This window comes from Poeciliopsis prolifica, unplaced genomic scaffold (assembly GCF_027474105.1).
Source record: "Poeciliopsis prolifica strain line A6 unplaced genomic scaffold, Auburn_PproV2 SCAFFOLD052, whole genome shotgun sequence".
In the NCBI taxonomy this organism is placed as follows: domain Eukaryota; kingdom Metazoa; phylum Chordata; class Actinopteri; order Cyprinodontiformes; family Poeciliidae; genus Poeciliopsis; species Poeciliopsis prolifica.
In genome coordinates, this window is record NW_026562427.1 from 2,324,120 (window position 1) to 2,349,974 (window position 25,855).

At 39.2% G+C, this 25,855-nt stretch overlaps 1 protein-coding gene across 2 annotated transcripts; it reads left to right on the forward strand.

Moving 5' to 3' along the window:
- The first annotated feature begins 2,924 nt into the window (after positions 1-2,924).
- Positions 2,925-25,855, forward strand: LOC129378557 (oxysterol-binding protein-related protein 3-like). 2 transcript variants are annotated; one of them, XM_055058868.1, is made up of 22 exons: positions 2,926-3,067; positions 13,002-13,164; positions 13,724-13,840; positions 14,633-14,686; positions 14,968-15,081; positions 15,213-15,365; positions 15,464-15,554; positions 15,713-15,816; positions 17,129-17,215; positions 18,396-18,555; positions 18,709-18,833; positions 18,926-19,057; positions 19,666-19,753; positions 20,208-20,443; positions 21,836-21,973; positions 22,616-22,679; positions 23,059-23,137; positions 23,288-23,432; positions 24,209-24,353; positions 24,446-24,572; positions 24,845-24,967; positions 25,179-25,855. In XM_055058868.1, exons 2-22 carry the CDS (start codon positions 13,081-13,083, stop codon positions 25,273-25,275), a joined length of 2,463 nt encoding a protein of 820 aa, XP_054914843.1. In that variant the 5' UTR covers positions 2,926-3,067; positions 13,002-13,080; the 3' UTR covers positions 25,276-25,855. The 2 variants fall into 2 exon arrangements, with proteins under 2 accessions (XP_054914844.1, XP_054914843.1); XM_055058869.1 differs by lacking the exon at positions 17,129-17,215 and having other exon boundaries at positions 2,925-3,067.

The following is a 25,855-nucleotide window of genomic DNA, read 5'->3' on the forward strand; positions in this document are numbered from 1 at the left end:
CTCAACTGGGTTTGGACATCCCTTCGCTCTTCAGCCACACTGTGAAACCTTGATTTTCCAGTGAATTGAAGCATTTACTTTAACATGAAAAAGTATTTTGAACCATAAACAACAGCCCAATATGTTTCTCTTTGGTGTAGATAAGATGTTGTTGCTGCTTCAGCTGGGACTTAATGATGAGAATGTGACAGTTGTCACCCATGTCTTTGATGCTTGTGTGTAACAGCCCGTGGTCACTTATATTTTGTGAATTTCACCCAAATAGATTGTTCTTTGTGATTCTTTATCTATGTTCTGAACAATGGTTGTTGTAAAAAAAACAACAAAAAAACAGACGATGGATGCTGCGGGATGACCAGGAATGAGGTGGAGAATGTCGCTAGCGAGAGTCATATCAGGGGTTCTCAAGATGAGCAGAAGATTATGAACACATGAAAAGAGAAAAACAGCTATGTTGTTCCCAGTAGATTGCTACTGTGGCGTGATACTACATTACATCTTTTGACCATCAAATGCTCATAAAACATGTCTGGCTTTTTCACATCTGTGACGTGAAACGGGTATGGACAATGATCGACCATTTCCTGGAAACAAAATCTCAACTGTCATGCACTATCACAGACCTTCATCAGATTAAGTCTCTTCTTTTAATGAGAACTATTCGTGGAAAAAAAAAAAGAATTCAAACATGCAACAGAATTGCAGGAACAAAGTCCATCTCAGAATCACTGGGGATGATATATGTCATTGCAGGACTTCCAGTCCAACACCTTGGCGGTCCAACACTAAGAACGTTTTGCTTCTAAGTGGTTGGGTTTCCTGCAAATCCTCCCAGTTTTGCAGCCTCCAGCCTGGACAGAAACCCACGAGTGTGCAGTAACCATAGAGAACCTGCAGATGTCACTGTAACACCCAATCTGTAGGAGGTTTTATACGTTTCCATTGGCTCTTAAATGACAGAGAGGGCCTGTGATATAAATAACCACAGGCTTCATTTTAAAGCTTTATTCATGTATGCTTGCTCTGCTTAAATGAGATCTTTGGAAGTTTGGAATAAAACATTAGCCACATTCCGAGTGTCTTTGTTGCACACCAGGTCAGGGTGTGTCCCGTTGTGGCTCTTTAAGTGCACACTCCTTAAATGAGAGCACAGGAATCCACCTTGTTTAACAATGGGAATACCTGAAATATAAACCGAGAGAACAATCTCTTTTTAAAACTCTTCCACTCCAAACAACCCCCCAAATGCAGGCAGCTGCCACACTGTCTCAGGTGTTGACACAAGAGGCCCACATTCCTTTCACAAGTGAAACGCTGTTCGGATTTTGTTGTGCCCCGACACACCCAACTATCTTCTCAGAAAGAGTGAACCTCCTCCCCATCCCCCCCCGCCGTCCACTTTTTTCCCATGTTTTTACTTCACTCCGTTGCCATAGAAATAAGCCTTGGGCAGGAAGTCAGCCTCATGCCCATGCAAAGGAGGGAATTTGTTTTGTTGGGTAAACAAATCCAAAGCATGAAGGTGGTGCACCGAGCCACATGGACATGAGGAGCAGAGCTTTCAGAAAGCGAGAAAGAAAGAAAAAAATTATGCCGGATTAGGTAGAGACAGATAAACAATTCATAAATGTTTCCTATCCAAACACACCACGTCTCTCCTTTAGTCATTACTTAGGTATAAACTCAGAAGTCATGTGCAAAGCCAACTTTTGCAATAGTAGCTTTCATGAAAATCACCAGTCATCGGATGTGAACTGTTAGGCAATGAAAGGAAGCAGATTAATAACATATCTTCACATACAGCAGTTTGGGACTATTGTGTAAGCTACAGTCACTATGTTTACAACACAATAATCTTTGTACAATCCAATATTAGTGGAAATAAATATGTTATTTTTTTCCCACCAAGTCTGTAATAACTCTTTGCCATGATGCAAAGCATCAAGACGACTCTCTGTCAGCTTTCAATCAAGAATGCTTTATTCTCCTTTCATTGTCAACTAAAACTCATGGCAAGTTTATTTGTTAAACAACAATTGATGTTGTTTTGTGTTTAATGTCCAGATGGCTTTATTTCCTATCGACAATTAATATTTCTTGTCTTATATCGTCTTGTTTGACATTTTCCCAGGACAAATGATTTCACATTTCTTTTTCCTCTGATCTAAAATAAACACTGAGGAAGACTGAAATTAGGATTTAGGAATAAGGATCCAAGTATGCTCTATCGAGATTTAGTTTAATAGACCAACACTAAGTAGAGCATTATTTTATGCAGATTTTTTTTTTAAGTAGATTTTTTTTTTAAGTAGATCAAAATGTTACTTTCTAGTCTAAATCTAAACTGACGGCCAACTAACATGCTGAGTGGGGCAATAAATGAGCCAAATAAAGGGCTAAAATGGAGGAGAGCCTGTCTGTGATGGCAAAAGAGACTGAGTTCAAGTCAATTTCTAAAAATATAACTTGATCGAAACAAAGAGACACGTTTAAAGATAAAAAGAACAACTCTCTGAAATAGATGACGCAGATAAATTCAGATTTTCTGAGTTATGCAGTTTTTAATACACATTTAGAAACCTCACATTCGTCTTTTCTGGATACATTCTTGAAATATTCCTCTCACTAATCTGAAAGTTGTCATTGATATACCTACAGTATTCACATTCTGTTGATTAGTACGATTTTTTTATTTTTTTTTTTTACGAGAATAAATAATGTGATTCATTTCTTACATAGTGGGAGTGGGAAGTTGTATTAAATGTCAGTGGTCTGTCCTAATTTTTACCTCGTTTGATTTTCAGTGCCTCTCATTCCTGCTTCTACGTCACAATTCCGGCCAGTGGGAAGAACGTGCCCGTTCTGTTTTTCTTTTTCCAACCCCCACTCGTTCTCGATTCTGATTGGCTCAGAAGTACGTCAGTCTAACCTGCTACTCACCAGGCTCCTCCCCCGTCAACACCGTTCAACTCGCTGCTGTGGAACGAGTAGCCGTTTAGTCCAAAACCCGGCGCTGTGCCGCTTGTTGAAGGAGGACACGATGCTGAAGCTTTCGCCTCTACCTACCGTAAGTTTCTTTATTCACCGAAACTTGTGCGAAATGGGCGTTTGTCTTTCGCTGCTTGTGTTTTTGGCTGTTTCCGTTTGAATGAAGCGGCAGACTTGTCAGCGCCGACTGTGCTCCGTCTGACTCAAGTGAAGTATCATCGCTTTCGATAGAATTATTAATAGGCCCTTCTTGATATCTGGTAACCTAATACAGCTAGTCTGTAGCAGAGTCCATTTATAGGGGTTATAATAGCGGCGCCTTACGAGGCTGTGTTAATTTTCGACCCCGGGGAATACATTGGACGTTTTGTGAACTAGTTTGGTTTTGCTGCGCTCGCTGCTGTTGGGCAACAGAAGCTGTCTTGTGCGTGGCCACCTGTGGTTTTTCCCTGTGGAGTTTCGCCCCATTAATGAATATTTCATTCAACCAATCCGCCTCCACTCGCCTTTCTGACATCATCATCGGTGAAACCAACCACGAATTTTCAGCATGTTTCATGCGGCATGCTTCCGTTTAATCTTGTTAGCGTGGTTTGTTTAATCAGACTTGTAAATCAGTGGTGTCTGTGTGTAGTACTCTTCTATTGTGTGTGGGGAAAGCGAAAGTTTGTGCTATTCGGATTAACTGTCAACTTATTAACTCCTGGACCAGATAAGATTTGTCAATGCACGAGAAGTGATGGCATCACTGTCAGGTCAATAAGTACCATCATTTCCATTTAAGGCTGTTTGACTTCATTATAAAAATATCAATGAAAGCAGAAGCGAACAGTAAAGTGATATGGAGATTAGCATCTTCATCTGATAATGATGCTATATTACATTGTTATGATTCATTTCAGTAAACAGTTATTTGGTATCTTTTGAAAAGCAACAGTTTTTAAAATATTTTTTTTCTTTTTTTACATCTACAGTGCTTGATTCAGAGTTGAGATGTTTTAGATATCTCAAAATAACAGCATTGAAAATGTGCACTTCCTGCCACTAGCTGTCGATAATCATTTGTTGCAGGAGCTGAGGTGATGTCACATGGTGTGTGTTTCAAGCAAACAAAATAATTATACAGGAGACATTGTAAGATTGTTTTTGTCATTTGTAACCAGTGGTTACTTTTTGATTACGCTTAGCTTATTGGTGAGATTTCCTAAAGTTTGGCGGGGTTGTTGTCGTACTCAATTCACGAGGACATTCAACCACTGTTCAATAATTGATACCAAAATTAACAGCTGCCATGCTTCTGTAGAAGCACAGTTTCCTTTTGAATAGCTTCTTACACCTTTTTGCTCTTCCTCGGATTTCACTTTTAGTCACATACTGGAAATACCCACCTTTCACACTGCTGTTCTTGAAAGCTGACCTTGCCGTCCTTGCAGATCTTTGTTTTCCTTACATCTTAAAAATAGAAAAGTTAAGAGGCCTTCATGTTCTCAAATATGACAAAACAGGCTTCCCACGTCAAGCTTTGGCGATATTTTTGTCCTTAAATCAAAACACATAGTGTTTTTGCCATTGAGTGGCCAGCATATGTATTGAATGGATGGACCTAAGGTTGGGCAATTTGGAAAGTTGTATCACCATATTTTTTGATACTTTTCTGACAACAATAAAAAGTTACATAAAAACGTAACCACTTTTTATCTAACTGTGTGGCTGTTGCTGCATGACTCAAAGAAATCATAAACTGCTCTTGAAAAACATACGTAACAACAATATATCAAAATTCTTACAATAATAGTAAACGTATTGTGATTAACGATGAGCGATATGACAAACGCCCTTAGGTTGATCTTAGTTAAAAATATGCTGTATATCTTTGAAAAGTAAACCAGAAAAAACAACTCCAGATTCACAATAATTATAGCTGTTTTATTTCTGCTATTTTATTGTTATCTTCCTAAAATAATTGCCTACCTATGTCATCCTTTGTCCAAAAGACGATTTAGGCAAAAAAAAAAGAAAAATCTCTTTTGTCAAAAAATTATTTTAGTAAGGTGATATTTATCAGTCAACATCTTCTTCTTGCACTTACGTAGAAATATAGAATAAACTCATGTGCTAATTGCTCAGAAAGTTTTTTTTGTTTTGGTTTTAATAGAGTTACATCAAATGTATAAAAGGCTGGGTAATAAATCAGACCATCTGTCATCTGCTGAACAGAATGTCTTCTTTAACTTTGACAGGTTTTTATATTTCTTCTACTGTTTTTTTTTTTTTAAAGTTTATGCAAGTCGTGCACTCAGTGGTGTGTGTGAGTCAAGCAAGAAGGAGAAAATTCAGAGTTGTAGGAAAAATACTGTAGCTGTTTAAAGATCTGAACCGTAACTGGGCCTACGTTGCCTTGGAGTTAATGACTCAGTGAGTAATATGTTTGATCATTTAAGCACCAACAAAGCTCTGACTCAGCTGGACTTTATTTATAAAGCAAGTTTGACCTCAGGGGCTTTGAACAGAAACCGGACTGAAGCGAAAATATCATCTCACATGATCCGTCATCGTAATGTTATGTATAAATTTAAGTCTTCCACTTGTAAAGATTGGTGGTGTCAGGAGGAACAGCGTGGCCACAGGCAAGAGCCACAGGCAGAGCCAAAGGCACTTAGGTGTAAATACAAAGTTCATCTCATCTCACAATAAAGGACAATTCCTCCACAGTAAGCGTGTCTAAGTATGCCAGTCAGCTGATCACTTTTCAGTCCAGCATTCCTGGGTGTCAGCATTCAGTGTTTCGATTGTGACTCGCTGAGTTATCTCTGTGTCACTTTCTCCTTTGCACAACACCCACCGGAAAGCTGGTAAACACTGAGCACTCCTACTCGACTTATTCCTCGAGCAGTAGCTCTGATAAAAGCCGTCCTCTGCTGGTGTAGAGGTTGGAGGATGCCGTTCCTCTTCCACTCAAACCACCGGTCAGCGCAGCGACTCCATATAAATCATAGTTCAGCTTCTATAAATAACCCCTCCTTAAAACTCCCAATTATTATTATTATTTTTTTTTACAAACATCAAGCTGAATATAATATTGCTTTGTTTTGTCGTCTCCATAGCAACTTTTGATTGAGCAGCAGCACAAAGTGTCTCTTGTCTCAGCAGGAAGGAGACCAAAAGACGTCTTTTGATCACCGCATTGGTATTTCTCACAATAGGCTATATTTTCAGACAGAAATACTTAAAAATAGCTTCAAACCAGTCTATTATAACATGCGTCCTGTCAAACCTGATGTCAAAGGTCAGACAAGTGCTGTCACCGTCAACCATTTCAAAAGCCATATGCTGCCTTTTTCTAAATTTTAGATCTAAAAATAGTAGATATTGCCTGATGTTAGTCTATTAAAAGCTTCTAAATGCTGCTTTCTGGTCATCAAAGGATCATCCTCAGATGTATCTTGATAATTCTGTAATCTGAGAGAGAAGGTTTTTTATTTTATTTTATTTATTTATTTGCATTCGCTGTGTGGTAGTAACAACAAGGTGGAGGATATTTGTCGGGTCGACGGCTCCTCAAGCTTCAGGAATGCGTAGGAGAAAGTTGCTGCTCTGTCAGCGTCAGTGTGTGTATCTTTTAATTTTTTTCTTATGGCAGGATTAGAGGTTCCAGTTCTGATTATCCCTCAGGTGTCAGCCTGAAAGTCAGGAACAATAAGACTCAGCTTGACTGTATGGAGATCGCAGTGTTTGTCTAAAAATAGACAGGATGTGTGTTGCCTGGTGTCACCCTCAACCCAGAAAAGGACAAAGACTTTTTTTTTTGTCTGTAGTATTCCTCCAGTTCCTGGATATGGTAAGAGTTTTTTGCACAGAGGAACTTGGTCCAACAATACTGACCACAAGTGGGCTGTCTGGTGATCGTATCATGACCTCTTCTAAACTGTAGGACATGTTATGCATAGAAAGAAAATGTCATCTTCACCTAATCTCAGAGTGTCCTCACTATAAGGAAATCAAGTGTGACGCTTCATCTGGACCAGAAAAGTTTAATATGGAAAATTCTGACATTTTCGGGCTTTCTACGGTAGTTTAGTTGACCTACTAGGACTTTCTTCAATAAATGCTGTTCAGCAGACCAAATAGTAAAATCTTTGCAGTTCCTTGCATTCTGTTGCAACCACAAACGAGCATGTACTGTATCTAGGATTTTACCCGACAGACAGACATAAGTGGGGCAGAATTTTGGTTTTCAATATTCTCTACAGATAATCAATCTGGCTTGCATTTGTTGTAAGACCCCTTTTTTCTGATTAAGGTCTTGTGCAACCAATTAAGAATCACTCTGTGTAATGCACTCTATGTATTCAGTAAAAATACACTTGTGCAAAATTTGCTTGTGGTTGAAGAAACAGCCTCATGAAGACCACAGAAGCATAGGAGTTAAGGTAAGAGGAAATGTTTCTATTAAGCACAATTTTATTTCTTATGAAGAAAAAAATAGAAATGCAGTGGCACAATTGAAAACCTATCAAGTAACATGACAAACTGGTCAATGGGGCATTAATTAAAGAAGCAGCCAAGAGGCTCATCATAACTTATCCAATCTTTGAGAATATGCGGATCAAGAACTGAAAGTCACTGTACTCAGATTCTCCCTATCTAATCTCACTCACCTTATTCCGAAGAAGATGGGCAGAAATTGAACTTTTTATATGCGCAACAGTGGTTACAGACTCATACCCTAAAGAGTTTCAGTTGTAGTTGGTGTTATACAAACAATTGACTGGTGGGAAATACCAATGCAGAGCAGATTTTCATATTCAAAAGTGTAAAATTTTTTAAACTATCTCTGTTTTTACTTCCATTTCAACAACTTCCATTTGTTGATCTACCACCTTTCTTTCTCATTTGACTTACAGCCACACTATTTTAGCATAAAAAGGGATTTACAAGGCGTTGTGCTGTTAATGATTGACTCACATTATGTAAGACAGACAGGGGATATAATCCCAACCTTTTCTATGCTTACACCGCAGAAGACTTTGATAAACAGGCCTGCGGTAAGTGCCCAGAGGAGATGGTGTAAGTAGGCCACACAGTTACACAGTGGGATGTTTGTGGAATCGTGGCCCAGCTTCATTCACAGTTTATCCATATGGAATCCCGAGTACTTCTTTTACGCAGCAGACTTATTACAGCCCGGCAAGGAGTGGATGTGCCATGAGGTTGTGAGAGTTGAAACCCAAGCCTTGCACTGATGCACTGTGGTGATTTCTGAGGTTTTGCTTGAACCCCTTGACTATCACCACAAAAACATGCTTACAAGTCAATGGGTACACTGGTATACTTTATGACAGTTGAGGGGTTTTAAAGAAATGTTGTTGCAGATGGGGTTACTGAGGTATCGTAAATGGGTTGTAGGTGTTGAAGTATGAATAAAAAATAAGTTGATTAATCTTTTTATGCAGCAGTGTTTAGAAGAGTTGAAATGTGGTCACTAGTGCTCACGTTCTGGTGATTCTGAAAAGTGATCCTTAACAGTAGATGCTCATTATGTTTTCTTTGGTGTTAACATTATTCTGCTTGTATTATTACTTGCATCTGGTCTTTTTTAGTCAAATTGAAAAGTTTAGAAAGTCCATGAGCGTTGGCAGGAGTTTATCAGTTCTGTGTCTATTGGGCTACCTTTTGTGGACTTTAACTTGTTGGCTTCTAAAAGAGATGTTTCAGGGACCTCTATAACTTGCCTATTTCATATACCGGACCATTTTCAGCAAAATTAATCGGTGGTTAAGACGAGTGGCACAGACAAAAGAATTTCAAAATTTTTCTTACTCATCCCCCTGCACAAAGGGATGAGCCTTTGTGCAGATGCAATTTTTTCTAAAAGGTTTTGCATCAAGTACTGACAAAATGACAGACTCTTCCTTTACATATTCTAAAACAAGCTTATAACCTCATATTTGCATATGGTACAAACAAGTGAACGGCCCAGATCTGCCACACAAGTTGTCTCCAGATCTGTCCGTGTCTTTAACACATCTGTCACTGCTCAAATTCTCCTTCCTAGTGTATTTTATTTTTAAAGGGACCACATTTGGATGTTTGACAGTCATCTCTCCTCCAATCATAAGTGTCAACTTCCTGGCAAATATTAGATGCAACTTTTCACTTCTACAAAACTGAATACAGGGCCATTGAGACTGGCATTGTTATTATGGGCAAGTTCTTACAGGTGTTTTACACAAATCATACTTTGATAACTGTAGTTCTTCATAAAACAATTAAAAAATTATATTTCTATTCATGTCTCTGGATACTTTGTTATTTAGTAACCGTGTCAAGAAATTTGATCCCTCTTTGAAGCTACAGAAATAGGAATGGGAGACAACTTGGCACATAAAATGACATTTTAGCATCATCAAGTTGACAACTTGGCATACAGAGTAAGATGCATAATGGGCTCAAGAAATGGGAAGCAATGAATGACAGAAATAAGCGAAAGTTTCCTCCACCGGGTATGAAACCCAAGATGTGGGACGCAATGACAGCGACAGTTGAACATTTTTCCCATTTTTTTATCTCCCATTTTTCTTGTTTCTCATCGCAAGGCCATCTGTGCACATCTACATGTACAAGCTCAAGATTTCACATGCAAGATTTTCCATGCAAGATATATATAACACATTCAAGTGTCCTTCAGGCACTTTTTCCCAGTATCTGGTCATATGAGTTTTACTTAGATGCAAACAAGGTTTTCTGTCTGGCTTCCAACCTATTTGAAGATTAACTTTACAATCACCACAAAGGGAAAAAATAACTAACACCTTACGTTGTTAAGTTGGCACCCTGTTTATTAATTGCTAAGTCATTTCAGTAAAAATTGTATAAATATATATATACCTTCTCCAGGAGGGCAAGCAATTGTCTCATTGCACAATGTCTATTAGAAATGAATGGAAAGGGATGGAGGTGTGTCAAGCCCTTAATGACTAAATGTCTCTGAAGCTAAGACATTGCTAACTAATAGCTCTCCCATACTTCACCTGAAGCTGAACAGTCGATGGGTGGTGAGGTGGTTGTAGGATGTATTCACACGCTCACTGCTTCAGCATACGTCACGCTGGGTTCCTGACTCCATTGCTGCTTCCTCCAGTTTGCATTAATGAAACAGTAACGAAGCGAGACACACCTTTCTGCTGACAGAATCCCGCCTGGACAACAATTTTGCAATTTCCATCCAGTAGATTGTATATATTTTGTGAGGAATCATACAAATATACATAACTTCTCAGGACGTCACATAAGCGCTCCTCAAAAGTATTCATGCAGGTACAAAAACTGGACAGAGGAAACAAACTAGTTGAACATACCAACATTTCTGCAGAAAATACTATCGCAAACTTCTGATCACACAGCACATCAGATAGAGCTCTGTCAGAATAATTCAAATACTGCAAACTTTCCATAGATGAAGCAAGAACTGTTTGTGTTGAGGGTGTGTTAGTAGATTCCAGACTTGATTATTCTGAGAAAACGTCAAGTGGAGCTGAAAACACCTAACAAGTCACAACCTGAAAAATGCAATGTGAATAGCTTGACTGGCTAAATCAAAATACCCAAGATTATCATGTGAAACGCACTCAAATATGTTGCCTGTGCTCCAAAGCTGTGAGGCCAACAGGCTGCCTGTGTACTCCAGTCTGCTTTCAGTTGAATGTTGACTGTAACCACCCTGGTGTGGTGGTGGTGGAGGTAGCGAAGCAAGGAATCTTTCCTGTCGATGACTCACGTCCTGAGCTCGGTGCAGACTGCAAGTGAGGGCTTGGGGAACTTCAGAATTCGCAAACACACACACATATTCATTCAAACCAAACAGGGGATGTACAGAGGATAGAGGATGCAACTCTAATTTGAATCCAGGTGTTTATGTTGATTTTTGTGGATGGTAGCACACGCAATGCCTGGAGGTCTTCCCACCAGCCAGGGATGTCCTCCTTTCCATGTGGCCCTTCCCCTTTCTTGGAAACGCATTCCTTCAAAAGTATCCACAAGAGAAACGCTTCCAAACCTCCATAGACGCAAAACATTCTTAGGTCAGGTCATTTATGGAAAGAAAAAAACACATTACGTTGTATCATAATGTGTTTTTTATATTTTCTGCCCATGCTGGTCAATATGTAATGAAGAGCATAATATCACATTTACGTTAATATTAGTTTTGACTGTTGTCCCTTCTAGTTTTAAGAAGCATTATTTTTTACTGAAATTACTTAGCAATCAATAAACAGGGTGCCAACTTGTTGATTGTAAAGTTAATCTTCAAATAGGTTGGAAGCCAGACAGAAAACCTTGTTTGCTTCTAAGTAAAACTCATATGACCAGATACTGGGAAAAAGTGCTTAAAGGACACTTGAATGTGTTAATGAATAATAATCTAAACATTTGACTAGCTGGTCAGATATCACTAACAACCCATATCTGTACCAAAACAAGCAGCACCATTCACATTGTCAAGCATGGTGAAGAGTATCATAATTTTAGTTTTTGATAGAAAAATTAGCAACATATTTCAGGAAAATCTAATATATAATGAGAATATTTTTATAGAATGGTGATAATGAAAGATAGGGTTTAAGATCATGCAAAGTCTTATATGTGCAACTCACAATATCATCTTAAGTAATAATACTAAACTAAAAGTTTTAATACAAAAATTTAAAATAAATATGAAAATGTAGTTTTTTCAAAACAAATAATTACTAAAAAAAGACGCAAAATGACTAATATGCTAAAATAATAAGAAACTTCTTTTATTTTTTATATGTATAATACTCATTAAAAAGGAATGTGTAAAAGTGTATCATAAGCCTGGCAGGCAACAAAGCTTTACTTGTGCCCCCACTACACTAAGCATTGCTTAATTGTTTCAGCCTTTTTAAAATGTTTGCATTTTTTAAGACTTTGTAGTTGGTGTTCAGGTGTTAATCTTCCAATCTTTCAATAACACAGGATTATCAAGTGATATTTTAAAATTTTCTGTCAACCCTTAACTCAAAAACACAACGGGTCGCTGGACGAATCACTGCCCTCGCACCCAATCACCGGGCTTAGCAAGTTTTCTGGGGAAAACTTTGTGTAAGGCATGTGAAGAAAAATGTGATTATGATCAAACTTTTTTTAAACAAAAAATCTATAATATTGTTCTACATAATACATAGCATTATTACATATTTATTACAGATATACTAATGGTGATTGTAATTCCTTTATTGTTCTGGAGTGTGTTCAAAAAATAAACAAAATTGCTTGCTACATCTGACAAATCATCAAAACTTATTCAGTTTCAGGCAAAAACAGTTGGTCATGTTTAACTATGAAGCCACATTGAATAAGCATGTAGCATTTAGTAGAGGCTTTGAGTAAACACTCTTATTCAGAATACTTTTACTTCCTGTCATTTTGCTTTTCATTGAGTTAAAGCTGAAATTATTTGAATAATTCTTGTGTACACCCATCGAGTTTCAAAAACAAACATTTTGAGTGTGATTCTGTTTTCATTCAATAGTGAATGAAAACAGAATCACACAAATTTTCTATAGTTTGTGTTTTCTATATTGCTGTTGCAAACGTACTACCGTCATCACAGAGAAAAAGTGATCAAAGACTGACTTTTGATCACTGCTCTTCTGTGGCACTGCCATTGCAATAAATATTGCCTTGTAAGCATTTGTTACTTATGTTCTCAATCCACATTTATACAAACAGTCCACAAAGAGCAGGGGATAAGTCAAAGCATGTCCAAATGCACATTTAGCTCAATAACTGTCTTTCCACTTGTCTGGAAAAACAGCTGTTGAGCTTCCTCTAAGATCATGTGCTTTGGACCTCTGGGGATTTCAAAAATTAGTCAGAAAGATAGTGAGTAAACGATTCCACCGTGAAATGAGTATTTCATGTTCTTTTCGCAGCAGCCACGATTCTCTTTTGAATAAGTTCAACCTTTGTTGTGTGACCTTACTCTGCAGTGCTAACTGTTGGCGAGGCCTCCAAAGATCAGAGGGATGCTCCTGCAGGCTTTCCTGTGATTGCATTTTCCACAGAAGGATGACATCAAGTCGCGAGAAGATGACGTCACCGTCGCCCACACATAGCGATAGCAGCGGCTCGTTCAAGCTTGACATCAACCAGGTATGTAGGTGTGACGCTCGCATGCTCAATTATTTGGGTTTGTTTTTCTTCATGGGTTACGTGAGCTGACTTCTGATTTGCTTTGCGAATGTTCTACTATGTCACTGAGGCTTCAAAATAGGTTGTGTGGATTTAAAACTATGAAAAACTTCTAACAAATTATGAAGGAAGTAAAAATTTATGCTCTTGTAGCAAATTTTGCAATCGTTTGATCTTCAATGAAGAAGGACAAAATAATCATTGAAGATCAAATAAATTAAATGTCGATGTTCCTTGTTTGTTTCAGATTACCGTAAAACCCCAGTGTGTGCACCAAAAACTTTTACAACATGTTATTGCTTTGAAATTACTTCAAAAGTATACTATCATTTTAAAATGAGACTACTCCTGTAAGCTCCCGATTCAGAATCCTAACAGCACCTCTGCTTTAGTTTAACCAGATGTTGTTTACATGTGATTACACTGATATGTGCAGTTGTGTACACAACATCTGTTATCTGAAGGGAAGGAATGTGGCTTGCCTGTCTTGAGTCATGGCGTGTTGCTCTGTTTCCTTCAGGATAGCTGGGAGATCGTAGAGGGACTCAGGGGGACTCCTGCCAGCATCCAGGAGCCTGATATACAGGAAGGCTTCCTGCTCAAGAGGAGGAAGTGGCCCATGAAGGGATGGCATAAGGTGAGCAACTCACCTGTCATTTTATAGCTCTACAAAACTTTAAGATGTTTTGTAGAGCTTTTTTCTTTGATTTGTGTATAACCTCGTAATTATTTTTAGAAATTCCTTTAATTACTTTCAGTGAAGGTAGTTCTAGAATTGGCTTCAAACATATGCAGTTAAGCCCACAAATATTCAAACCGGAGCTGAAAAGGTGTGTGTAAGCAAACATTTACCGGTTACACCAGTTCTAGCTAGAAGAATGGAGCAATCTTATTGCAAGAACGATATCCAGAGGGGAAAAGGTTATGTGTCCAGGCTGTGTATGGTTTCAATTTTGCGTAATAGCTCCTTTCATTCACATCTTAATCTTTGACTATAGCTCTTAAATCTCCAGCTAGATTCTCCTTTAATGCACTATTACCTTTCCTTTGGGTCTCAGTCTTTTCATTCCTTTATTTCCAACAACTACAATGCCAATGACTCAAATAAGGTTGTGCTTTTTCTGTTCAGGTTTATCTGTAAAGGTCTGCTTTGCAGCATTGCCTAAGTTCTCCTGGAGTGCCCTGTCAGCATACATCCAGGATTATAAAGTTAAAATGTCCTCATAAACTATGATTATATCAGTTTTGATTATTCTCTTTGCCGCTGGTCACCTGTTTAACTGCTGCAGCCATAAAATTTAAATGTCAAGGTTATGGGAAAGCATGTGCTTTTAATTTAATAATCATTATAAAGAGCAGCTTTAAGAACATTGTCACTATTTATATTTAATACTACATGGTATATATTTTTTTCACTTTTCTCCTTTAGAGATTCTTCATCTTGGAGAGAGGCATCTTGAAATATGCGAAGCGACCGGCTGATGTACGTGTAACCCCGTCTGTCGTCAATTCTTTGCTATGTATTTTTTTATTTAGTCATATTCCAGCCACAAACGCGCTGCAAAAGTTGGTTAATAAATCACTGACACCAAGGGATTGTGTACAAAAAGGTTTTCAAAATTTAAAACCATGTATCATTGTTACTCTGCTTCATAATTTGAATCTGCTGTTTAATAAAACATTGAAGTTTGTGGTTTTAATGTGACAATTAAAAAAACCAAGACAATAGAAACCAACTTCACCACTGTTATTATTGTACCACAGCTGCAGAAGGGAAAGGCCCATGGGCTGATAGACGTCGGCCTCTCAGTTATGTCCATCAAGAAGAAATCTTTGTGCATCGACCTGGACACCGAGGACAACATTTATCACCTAAAGGTAACTCGAGAAACACAGACTTGTGGCTCATTAACTCCGAGTGTTTTCTTTCACTTCCTGTTCCCGTTTCACGCAAAAAAACATTCTCAGGCGCTTTGTTCGTCTACCTAATTCGATCTTGCGGCACGCAGGTGAAGGCTTCAGAGCTGTTTGATGAGTGGGTGTCAAAGCTGCGTCACCATCGTATGTTTCGGCAGAACGAAATTGCGTTGTATCCTCACGAGACCTACCTTTTCCACCCCCATGCCGCAAGCTCACCTTCGCTTAATGACTCACTTAGAAAAGTACGTTTTTTTTGTTTTTTTCCCAGAACATTTTTTTTTATTTGTTTTGTTTTTAGATTATGTCAGGTCTTTTCACCTCTATTTGTGTCTTTCAACAGAGAGCAACTCTTACTAAGCAGGCATCATTCCACCAGTCCAAGGTCAGCTCCTGGTTCCACTCTTCAGAGGAGATGACCAAGTGCTCCAAAGGTGCGATTTGTTTGCTTCTCTTTTTGTCTTTCTAAAGAAAGAATCACTGCATTTTCATCTGACTTTTTTTTGTTGTTGTTAGCACAGTCTTTACTCCTCATCACTGTGCCTGCACACACTTTCCACTTTGATCTAATAATAATCTGCTGTTCACTCAGACCTGGAAGAATGCGAGTCTTATCTGCTGGAGCTCAACCAGCTGCTGAAGAGCATGGAGGTCATCCACCGCACGTACTCGGCTCCAGCCATCACCGCACTACAAGTGAGCGCAGCAGCACGGGTTTGCTTTAAGTCTGGTCAGAGAAATACCGTCAGCAGCGTGTTAATATGTTTGAGGTCATTCAAACGGCGCTCGCCTTAGCGACTATCAGCACATTCAGGATGCTGTGCATCACTATCACCGTGTTTGATCTACCAGCACAAAACTTGGCTTGGACACATTGCGCGTATTTGGACACCCAGGAAGTAAATCACAACATCAAGTTCATCTACAGATATTAATATTTCTGAATGTAAAAGTTATTTTAGTAAATTTATTAGCTTTGTGGCTTACTGAAAATGATCACACATCTCTGCCCTGCGATTCAGTTCAAAAATATTTTCTAATAAATATTATTACCTTTCTGACTCAATATCCAGGCAACAGAGACAATATTTAATAATAACATGTCCTGGATAGTGCTGCAAATAATGATTGTTTTAGTAATTGATAAAACCTCAGTCAATTATTATGAAGATTAATCAATTAATTGGATGAAAGATTTTGGCACATTCTGCTGATTTTTTATTTAACCACTTCAGGTGTCTTGTACAATATTAACAATACTTGAAAATGCAAATAAAACAATTAAATTCCTTTTTATTAAAAAAAAATAATTTTATTACATAACATGCAATGACACAGAATTCCTTTAGCGTACACAAGATCATTTGTAGCAAAAGAAGACTACAAAAAAAAAACTTCTGACGTCAAAATGTGAAACACTCAACCCTATTTGCTTAACTTAATGCAATTATAGTGCAGAGCTGATTTGTGGATGATTTTCTGACTAATAAATGGATACCAAAAGTAGATTTATTTTTACAGAGTTTGAACCAATTGAAGCTAAACCTCCACAACTTGAGGAGTTGTGTATCTCCCATGCACAATGTAGATATTTTTGTATACTCTTTAATCATGATTAGTCCAATTAGTCGTTTCAGCTCTATTCCTGGATGACATCATCAAACACTTCTAATCCGGCTCATTTGCTTTTGCTCCCCTTAAAACAACTGTCTGGTCATAAAAATGCAGGCGTAAAAATACTCAACCAGAGTCAATGCTTCTACCAAAACAAAATCTGATTAAGTGTCTACAGAAAGAACAAATCAGAGCTAACCTACCAGTGCTGCGACACGGTGCCACCTTCTGTAAATCTATCATAATCTTCTCTTTACAATTAAGATTTTCTCTCATCAAATACAGATTGAACACTGTGACAGACATGGAATAGCCTCGAGTGTTTTTTCTCAAATTTACCGTGAACGTTTTAAGTTCATTAAATCTTTATGGTCATTCTTCTTTGGCACCACAGGCATCTACTTATGACATCCCCAAAAAGGAGAAGAGGCCCCGTAGATGGCGATCTAAAAACAGCAAAGAAGCCAAATCCACACTACAAGTACACCTCTGCTCTCTCTCTTTTTTTTATGTGAAAATGGACTCTTTGCACCTGCCGCTCTGACGTCTCAACCGCATGTGCAAATGCGGCTCTCTTTTTTTTCCGCTTTGAGTTACTGTGACAGCTAGAAAAGACAAAGTCGTATTTCAGACGCAAATAAAGCAATACTATGCATTTGTTGTCTTCCTAATATAATGGGCTTTTAGGTTTTTATGGATTTCCAAGCGATCCTGAATTAAGAAGACACTGGCTTGTAAATATTCTTCGCTACCAGTTAAAGCTAACACCGCACAACGAAGTTTGCAGCCTTCACTTCTCTCTGGATCAACTTCTTCAGCCTAAAGAGCGAGTGTATAGGAACGAGAGAGCAGAGCAGAGCCAGACAGCCGAGCAATTGATCCGCCTGTACAAACTGCTGTAAACACCGTCCTGCTTCACGACAAGCATGCAAAACTAATAAAACAAAATAGCACGAAGACCTTAAGGAACACTGCCATATTTTTCTAAAAGTAACGACTCTGAACCTGAACAGTCAGCTGAACTAGAACTCCCGACATCAGAGGTGCTCTACTGTTAAGCTATGGGGTTGTTGTGCTTCGTCAGGATCCGGAAGCAAAAACCCGGAACCTACAATCCCCCATTAGTTGGTCTCTGACACGAACGACAATAAACGCACGTAATATACTTGAAAATAAGGTAAAAACATTTGCAGTTAGAATGGATGAAAAATGTTTAGATACTTAAAAATGTCCAAGAAAAATGTCCGAAAATATTGCTAAAGCTAATGTTAGCCACACAAAGTTCAAAGAAAGTAAAACTCACCTTCGTATCTGTGAATGTATAACGAGGCGAACATCTTAAAACCTTTCTCCAGCTTACTTGTTGGGGCTTCGGATCGATGTATATTATTAATTGTTACATTGGAAAAGCCTTTCAAATACCCATTACAGTCCGTCTTATGTTGTCTACAGTAAAGCAAAAGTGCATCAGAAAAGTAATCACAGCGCTTCACTTTTTCCACAATTTGAAGAAATGCCATTTTCAATAGATCGGAAACGGTCGAGCCGCTTTTCGCCCCAACACGGAAGCTGACGTGCAAAGAGCCCATTGCCAGTCAGTCATACACTGACAGCAGTGAGTGAATGAAGGGGAAAATCATGGATCCTCCTTTGATTGCCAGGTTCCCAGCTGCATCTCCACCCAGTCCCTCCGTCTCCATGCCTCCAACCCCAACCTCCCCACTATAGAGTCCGCCTCACAGGAAGCCTGTCCCCAGTCGCCCGACTCACCGACAGAAGTGTCACGTCTGCAGCAGGACTTCTACCGACTGGCCAACAAAAGTGAGTTGGAAGTGCATGGCATGTACATTAGAGAGAGACACGGAGAGAGATCGGGGGGGAAAGAGAGCTTCAGTATGTTTTCCTCTGTATGGGAGCATAGTTGCCATGACAACTCCTGTTTCTTTCCTGTGTCTGGCTTTTGCCTCTCTCCAGTCCATGTTTCATTGAAATCAGCATGCGGCTCCCTGGAAGCAGAGAGGGAGCGGCTGAAGCACACCATCGACCTGCAAGCGCCGCAGCCGCCTGAAGTCGTCAGCCTCAAGAACCTCTATGCTTCAGTAAAAGAATAAACCCTTCCAACTTTTGCATGGTTACATTTGGTTATTTGCATTATTTTGTCTAATTTATCTCAAATAATACCTGAAACCAGGAAGGTACAAGTTCCTCGCACTCCTTGGTCCACCAGTCGTCCGGTGAGAGCAGACTATCTATCCCAGAGTCCATTTCAGAGTTCTTTGATGCACGGGAGTACCTTCTGTCTTCGTCTTCATCTGAGAATGAGGTCAATATTCTCAACTGATGTTTTCTTCTCTGTGTCCAAAACCACAGGGTTTTGGAAAAATGTTTGAAAACCACAATGATTTAACTTTGGCTATGCTGTCTGTACTGCGATATAAAAGGTTTTTGAATATAAAGTTGTATTAGTAATAATCAGAACAACAATCTTATGAAGAACATTGATTGTTTATAGACACTAAAAGCTAAGAAGACATGTAGTTGGAAAACACTTCAAATTCATTGAATGGACACATTGTTGGTGCAAAATATTCAGAATGAGGATTAGTTTACAGTCTGTCTTATGTTGTCTACAGTAAAGCAAAAGTGCATCAGAAAAGTAATCACAACGCTTTTTCCACAATTTGAAGAAAAGAAAACTGAGTAAGATCCCGATATAAATGCTTCTGAACTGTTTACATCCTAGTAATAGTCTCCTTATCCATCCTGTGTATAGTCTCATTTTAAAGCAGTAGAAACGTTTTCCATAAAACCAGAGATGACCAGGACGCAAATCCTCAAAGCTTGAAGACTTTACGGACATTCGCAGTTTTGTCCATCGATCCTGCATTCGGGAGCGTCTTTAATCTTTCCTCATCGATTCCCTTTGTCCAGGTGTCAGACGACGACTCTTATATCAGTGATGTCAGCGACAGCGTCTCCATGGACACCATGGACGACGGCAGAGCGAGACACGACTCCGGTACACAACCAAGTTGTTTGTCTGCTTATGTGTTAAGTCAGACTAATCTCTGTAACAGATGGAGAGCCTCCACAGCTTGAATGGATGTTTTTTTCCTGCTCAGCATTTGGCCGTTGATTCTGACTAAGTCTTGGTGTAAAACTTGGTGTTTTACTGACTGTCGGCACTAAATAAATTCTGCATGTTTAAAATTGGTGCAGGGAAGGTGTTAAACATGAGCAATTTTAGCGCCTGGACATGTTTGCAAACTAAATGTGGCGATTTGTCGCGGTTTATCCCAAACCATCTGTTAGCAGAGATTCTGCATGTATTTCTCATCCATCCGCTTAAAATCGCCTTTTGGATTCCTCTTCTATGGAGACACATTTAACCGTTCTCTGATTTTTGGAATCCAGATTTGAAAATGTCTCCGCTGACTCCGATCTCTGTTTCAAACGTCCCGTTCCTCCTGCAGTCAGCAGCGTATTGACCATGACTCGCCGGCGCTCCACGCTGCCGTCGCCCTGTCTCTCCAGCACCATAAGCCTGTGGAACATCCTGAGGAACAACATCGGCAAAGACCTGTCCAAAGTAGCCATGCCCGTGCAGCTCAACGAGCCACTCAACACCCTGCAGCGGCTGTGCGAGGAGCTGGAGTACAGCGAGCTCCTGGACGTCGCAAACCAGACCGAAGACCCTTACCAACGCATGGTACATAAAAAACAATAGCAATGCAAACAAATTGGCCTAACAACATAATTGTTGGCACACAAAGTGAAATTTACCTAATTTTCTTGCCATATATATCAGGTCGATGTTTTTTCAGTTGGTTTTATGTGATGGACTTCAAACTTGTACGTGATTGTAACATGGAAAGAAAATCACACTCAGTTTTTAATATTAATAACAGGTTAAAAGTGTTTTGTGCTTCTGCATTCAGCCTACCTGCTAACTGCAGCTCTTTTGGCTTACATGTCTGCCAGTTTAGTAACGCTGATCTGTACGAATTCTTCATTGCAAACTTGAACCTGCTGGCTCAGACTGGGTCTTTCTAATGCATAAAAATGTTTGGTTCTTAACCGTTCCATCTTAGATCCGGCTCTTTGGGCTTTGTTCTTCTGGAACAGGCTCTTTGGCTCTTCAGGACAGGAAACATTTCATATTTTTAAATACAGATGTAATAAAAAATGCTGGTTTTTAACTTTTTTTTTCTTCAATTTTCCCCTGGAATATTAGCAATAAATTTCCACGCAGAATGACTCTTAAAGTCCTAGTAATGCTTTAGAGGTTTCCTTTGGTATATGTGCTTTTTAAAATAAAATAAAATATCCATAGTCTTTTTATGTTTATCTCCATGTTAAGTTCTAAAATAGAGATAAAACTCTTATTAAAAGTCATGTGACACATTTGTGGCTCTAAAAAATGTTTATTTGGATGTAAAGTAAGTTGAATCTCACCCCATTTTTAAGTCTTTTGCAACATCCAACAGTGTTTACTTCCACAAGAGCTGTTTTTGGCTCCATCCATTGACCATCAGCTTATTTTCACTGCCAGAAAAATCATTTCCACGGCTAGACGTTGCCACGTTTCACAGTGGGATGCGTAGCGTTAGTTTCTCCCCAAACATAGCATTTTGCTCAGTTGTTCAATTTGAGATTCATCTGACCAAAGCACCTTCTTCCTAGTGTTTGTTGTTTGGTTTTTAAATCGTCCAAATAAAATATATTTCTCTCAATGCCTCAACACCCAGGCTGAATGCTGGATAATTAACAAGCATCAGTGATTTGTTTTACCGCTCCTCATCAGGATGTCCTTTTTTTTTTTTTCCACTCACGTTCTTCGTATTTTTACAATTGAACTATACAGCACTGCTCTCCTCACCACACGTAATGAATGGGGAGCACAAGGCAGCTTGCAGATGATTTTCCGCTGCATTCTCTTGCAGTCAGACAACTGATATTTACCCATTTAAACATCAGATGGCACAAAGATTCATATTCCACAACCTGTCAGAGTAAATAGGGGCAGTAAATTGGTGTCACATTATTTTTTGTAAATGTGTGGAAATCTAAGTAAGTTATATGTTGTCTCTTGTTTCTGCAGGTGTATGTGGCAACCTTTGCCATATCTGCCTACGCGTCGTCCTACTACAGAGCCGGAAGCAAGCCCTTTAACCCCGTTCTGGGAGAGACGTACGAGTGTGACCGGCCTGATAAGGGCTTCAGGTTTATAGCCGAGCAGGTGCTATCACACATTTTCCACTCACTAAAGTATATAGTGTTCTCAAATTTAAATGAAAAGTTGAGAGTGTTTCTGTCCAAACTATTAAATTACGTACGCTGATTAAAAAAAAAAAAAAGAACGTCTGTGCCACTCGTCAGTCACTTCTAACATTTTAAAAACAAACACAACTTGCACAACTGGTCAGACTACAGATCTGCTTTGAGCCTCTCGCTAAAGCTAAAGTGCACAGCAGTCGGTATTTTGATTTTGCAAATTCACAAGGTCTGTTGAGGACGAACTAACAAAATAACTTGAACGACACATAGTGTCCTGTGTTTTAGATCTTGTATTGAAAAAAGGAAATAGCCGAATGCAGCAGCTTTGTGGTTACTTAGATTTTAATAAGATCAGTGGATAAAGAGCCGTTTCCTCATCAGGATGTCTTTTTTTTTTTTTCCACTCACGTTCTTCGTGTTTTTACAATTGAACTATACAGCACTGCGATTCGTTTGATCGCCAGTGAACCCAAAATTTAGGAAATGGGTGCCGACTAGCAACTTTCGCTTTCTAAATAATTCAGAGCAAGTGATTCCATTTTGTCGCCTTGCTGATTTTCACCAAACACAAAGTAACTTATCATTTCTTCTCTCCGATTCCCAGGTGAGTCATCATCCACCTGTCTCAGCATGTCACTGTGATTCAAAGAACTTCTGCTTTTGGCAAGGTGAGCGCATGTTTGAAATTACCTTATTTCCTCCTAGTAGATCCGTGCTGTCATACTGTCTGTTTCATGCTTCAGCATCTTAACGTTTTGGATGAAAACTTGTTTGTGATTTAAATTACGCTCATTTGGCCCCTTGATCTTAGTTGATATTCCTGAAACATAACAACAGATGCATGTTAGATTCAGCATAACATCCATTTCAAACCGATAATCCAAAGGTAGTAAAAGAAAGCGATGCTTTGTTTGTTTCCATGAATCTACATGAACCAGAAACCAATTGTAAAAATTGGTCAGATTAACACTGTGACGATTTAAATGAGAATAGCGCTCTTTCTACCGTCACAGCCTCTCACCTGTTGTTTTGTGTTGTCCATTTTAGATGTGCGATGGAAAAATAAATTCTGGGGAAAGTCCATGGAAATAGTTCCCATGGGAACCACACATGTCACACTACCTGCGTAGGTCCTCTCCGTTTGTTTTGTTGTTTTTTTTTGTCTTAAAATCCTGTGGGTGTGTATGTTTAATCAGAATGTCTGAGTAATTGTGCACAACAAAGCATGTCATTGTGAAACAATAGCAGGAGAATTGTGCGCATGTTTTTCCCGCAGCTTCGGGGATCACTACGAATGGAACAAAGTGACGTCCTGCATCCACAACATCCTTAGCGGCCAGCGCTGGATTGAGCACTATGGAGAGATGGCCATCAAGAACACGAGCAGTGATGTCTGCCAGTGCAAAGTAACATTTGTCAAGGTGAAAAAAAATCAAATGCAGACGTGTTCTGTGCTTCAAATTCTTCTGTGATGTTTTATCAGAGCACTGTGTTTAAATAAAGAGCCCTATGCTGTCTTTGTTACGCTGTCGATGCCAACACTGCCATCTAGTGGAGGAAATATGGATATATTGGGGACAGAAGGATGAGCTCAGAAAATGTTTCTCCTAAATGGACAAGTAAATCCCAGTAAATTAGAGAATATCTCTGAACATTTACTTGTTTCCATTCACATAGTGATTGTATAGTTTTATTACAAAAATGGTAATAAATGATAATCATGCTGGGTTTCATGATTATGACTGCATGAGTTACATTTTTTAAAATAATTACAAATAGGGTGTCCACACATCCTTAAAATGTCTTAAATGAGTTTGAGATACTTTAAGGCCTTAATTTTGAATACACAAATTTAAGAAAGTAAGTTATCCTTAAATACGTTAATTACAGGTCTCAAATTTTGTTCTCATGTCTAGTTTAGTAGGTGTAGTTTTTTGTTTGTTTGTTTTTTCATGGGACTTTTCTGTCAGGCAAAAGTTTGAGTCGTGCGCAGACATTTTTATTTTGTTGAGGCTACCGCCAAGTAGCTGCTAGCATGCTTTTGCTAACTAGTTTTTTTTTTTTTTGCCTCTGTCCCGGGTAAGGACAAATTTGTCAGCAGTTGGCTGGATGACTTCTGCTGCCATTTGAACCGTATTCATACACAGAACCTTGAATCTTTCTGCCTCTCTTTCTAAAAACAAATTTTTCTCCTCAGGCCAAATCATGGAACTCCACAGTCAACGAGATACAAGGTGTGGTTACAGATTCAAATGGGAAAGTGGTGCACACCATTTTTGGAAAATGGCATGAATCAGTGTTTCAAGGAGACCCTCCTTCTGCCACTTGTACTTGGAGAGCGAGTGAGTGAAAAACGACAGCCAGGAAATCTCAGCCACCTTGGTTCTTTCACAGACATGATGGTAAATTCGGTTTGTCGTGCGTTTGCCTGCAGATCCCATGCCAGTGGAGCATAACCAGTACTACGGTTTCACGCAGTTTGCAGTGGAGCTAAATGAACTGGACCCCTTCTTAAAACCAATGCTGCCCCCCACAGACACGCGTTTCAGGCCGGACCAGAGGTTCGCTCTCTTCTCGTTCCTGTTTACTGGGCAGAATCAGAACATGATCACTACTTGCTGGTGCTTTTAAGTTGTTTTTATTTCTAACATGTTCAAACGGATTCAAATGACAACGTCAAAAGAGAATGAAAGATAGAAAAAGCTTTTAATTTCTAGGCTTTTAGTTGTTCCTTTTTTTAAAGTTTCTCGTCCATCCCTCCACCAAAGTGCAGCAAGATTGTGAGCCATAGACATTTTCACCACTCAGCTACTTGTGTTTCTGGTTGCACCAGGCTGCTGGAGGAGGGGAACATAGACGGAGCTGAAGAGCAGAAACAGAGGATAGAGCAGCTCCAGAGGGAGAGGAGGAGAGTGCTGCAGGACAACAGCATGACCCATCAGCCACGATTTTTCAAGTATGCGACTTTCTACCTGCAGGTTCTTGTGTTCGATCTGATGCACGCTTTAATTCCAACTGGCCTCATGCAACTAGGGATGAGTTCATGTAAAAGTCCGACTTGTTTGGTTTGGCATTCGTCAGAGCCGGGCATAATTTGTCACGCAACTACTAAAGAAATGAATCAGACGCTGTTCTCCGATTAAATATGTGTTGTTTTGTTTGTGTAGGAAGTCCAAGGACGACACATGGGTGAGCAACGACACGTACTGGGAGCAGCGCAGAGACCCCGGCTTTAGCAAAGTGGACTTTCCCGTGTTGTGGTGACCTGCCGGTCAGAAAACATAATAAAACTAAATGAAGTTCAGCAATCAGGAACACCGACCTGGTTAACATGAACTGCTCTGTGTCACAGTATCCCACACATGGACCTCCTGCTTCCTCTTTGGGAGCAAGTGTACACGGAGCCTGTGGTGTATATATTATTCTCGTTTGTGTACATTTTCTGCCACAGACTAAAGGTGCAGATCAGCGTGTTTTACTGCTTTTCACCGTTTATCCAAGTGCCTTTTCACTGTAATGCTGCACTCAGAACTGCAGGAGCAGTTATGCAAAAGTACCTTTATCTTGAGACTGGTGGCCGTCTGAAGGTCGACTGGAGGTCGCATCACACTTCTGTGTTCTTCTCTTGTGTCACATTAATGACACGGTGACTTTCTGCTGACTTCAGCAATAAGCTGATCAGCTTTTATATATCTAAAAAAACAAAATACGTAAGTACTGCCTTTTTCAGTATGCTGCCTTGTTCACATCATTCATGTCTGTAGCAGGACTGGATGCCGTTTTCTCTTAAGGAAATAGCACAAATGCTCCCTTTTGGAAGTATATAATAAAATATTACAATGAG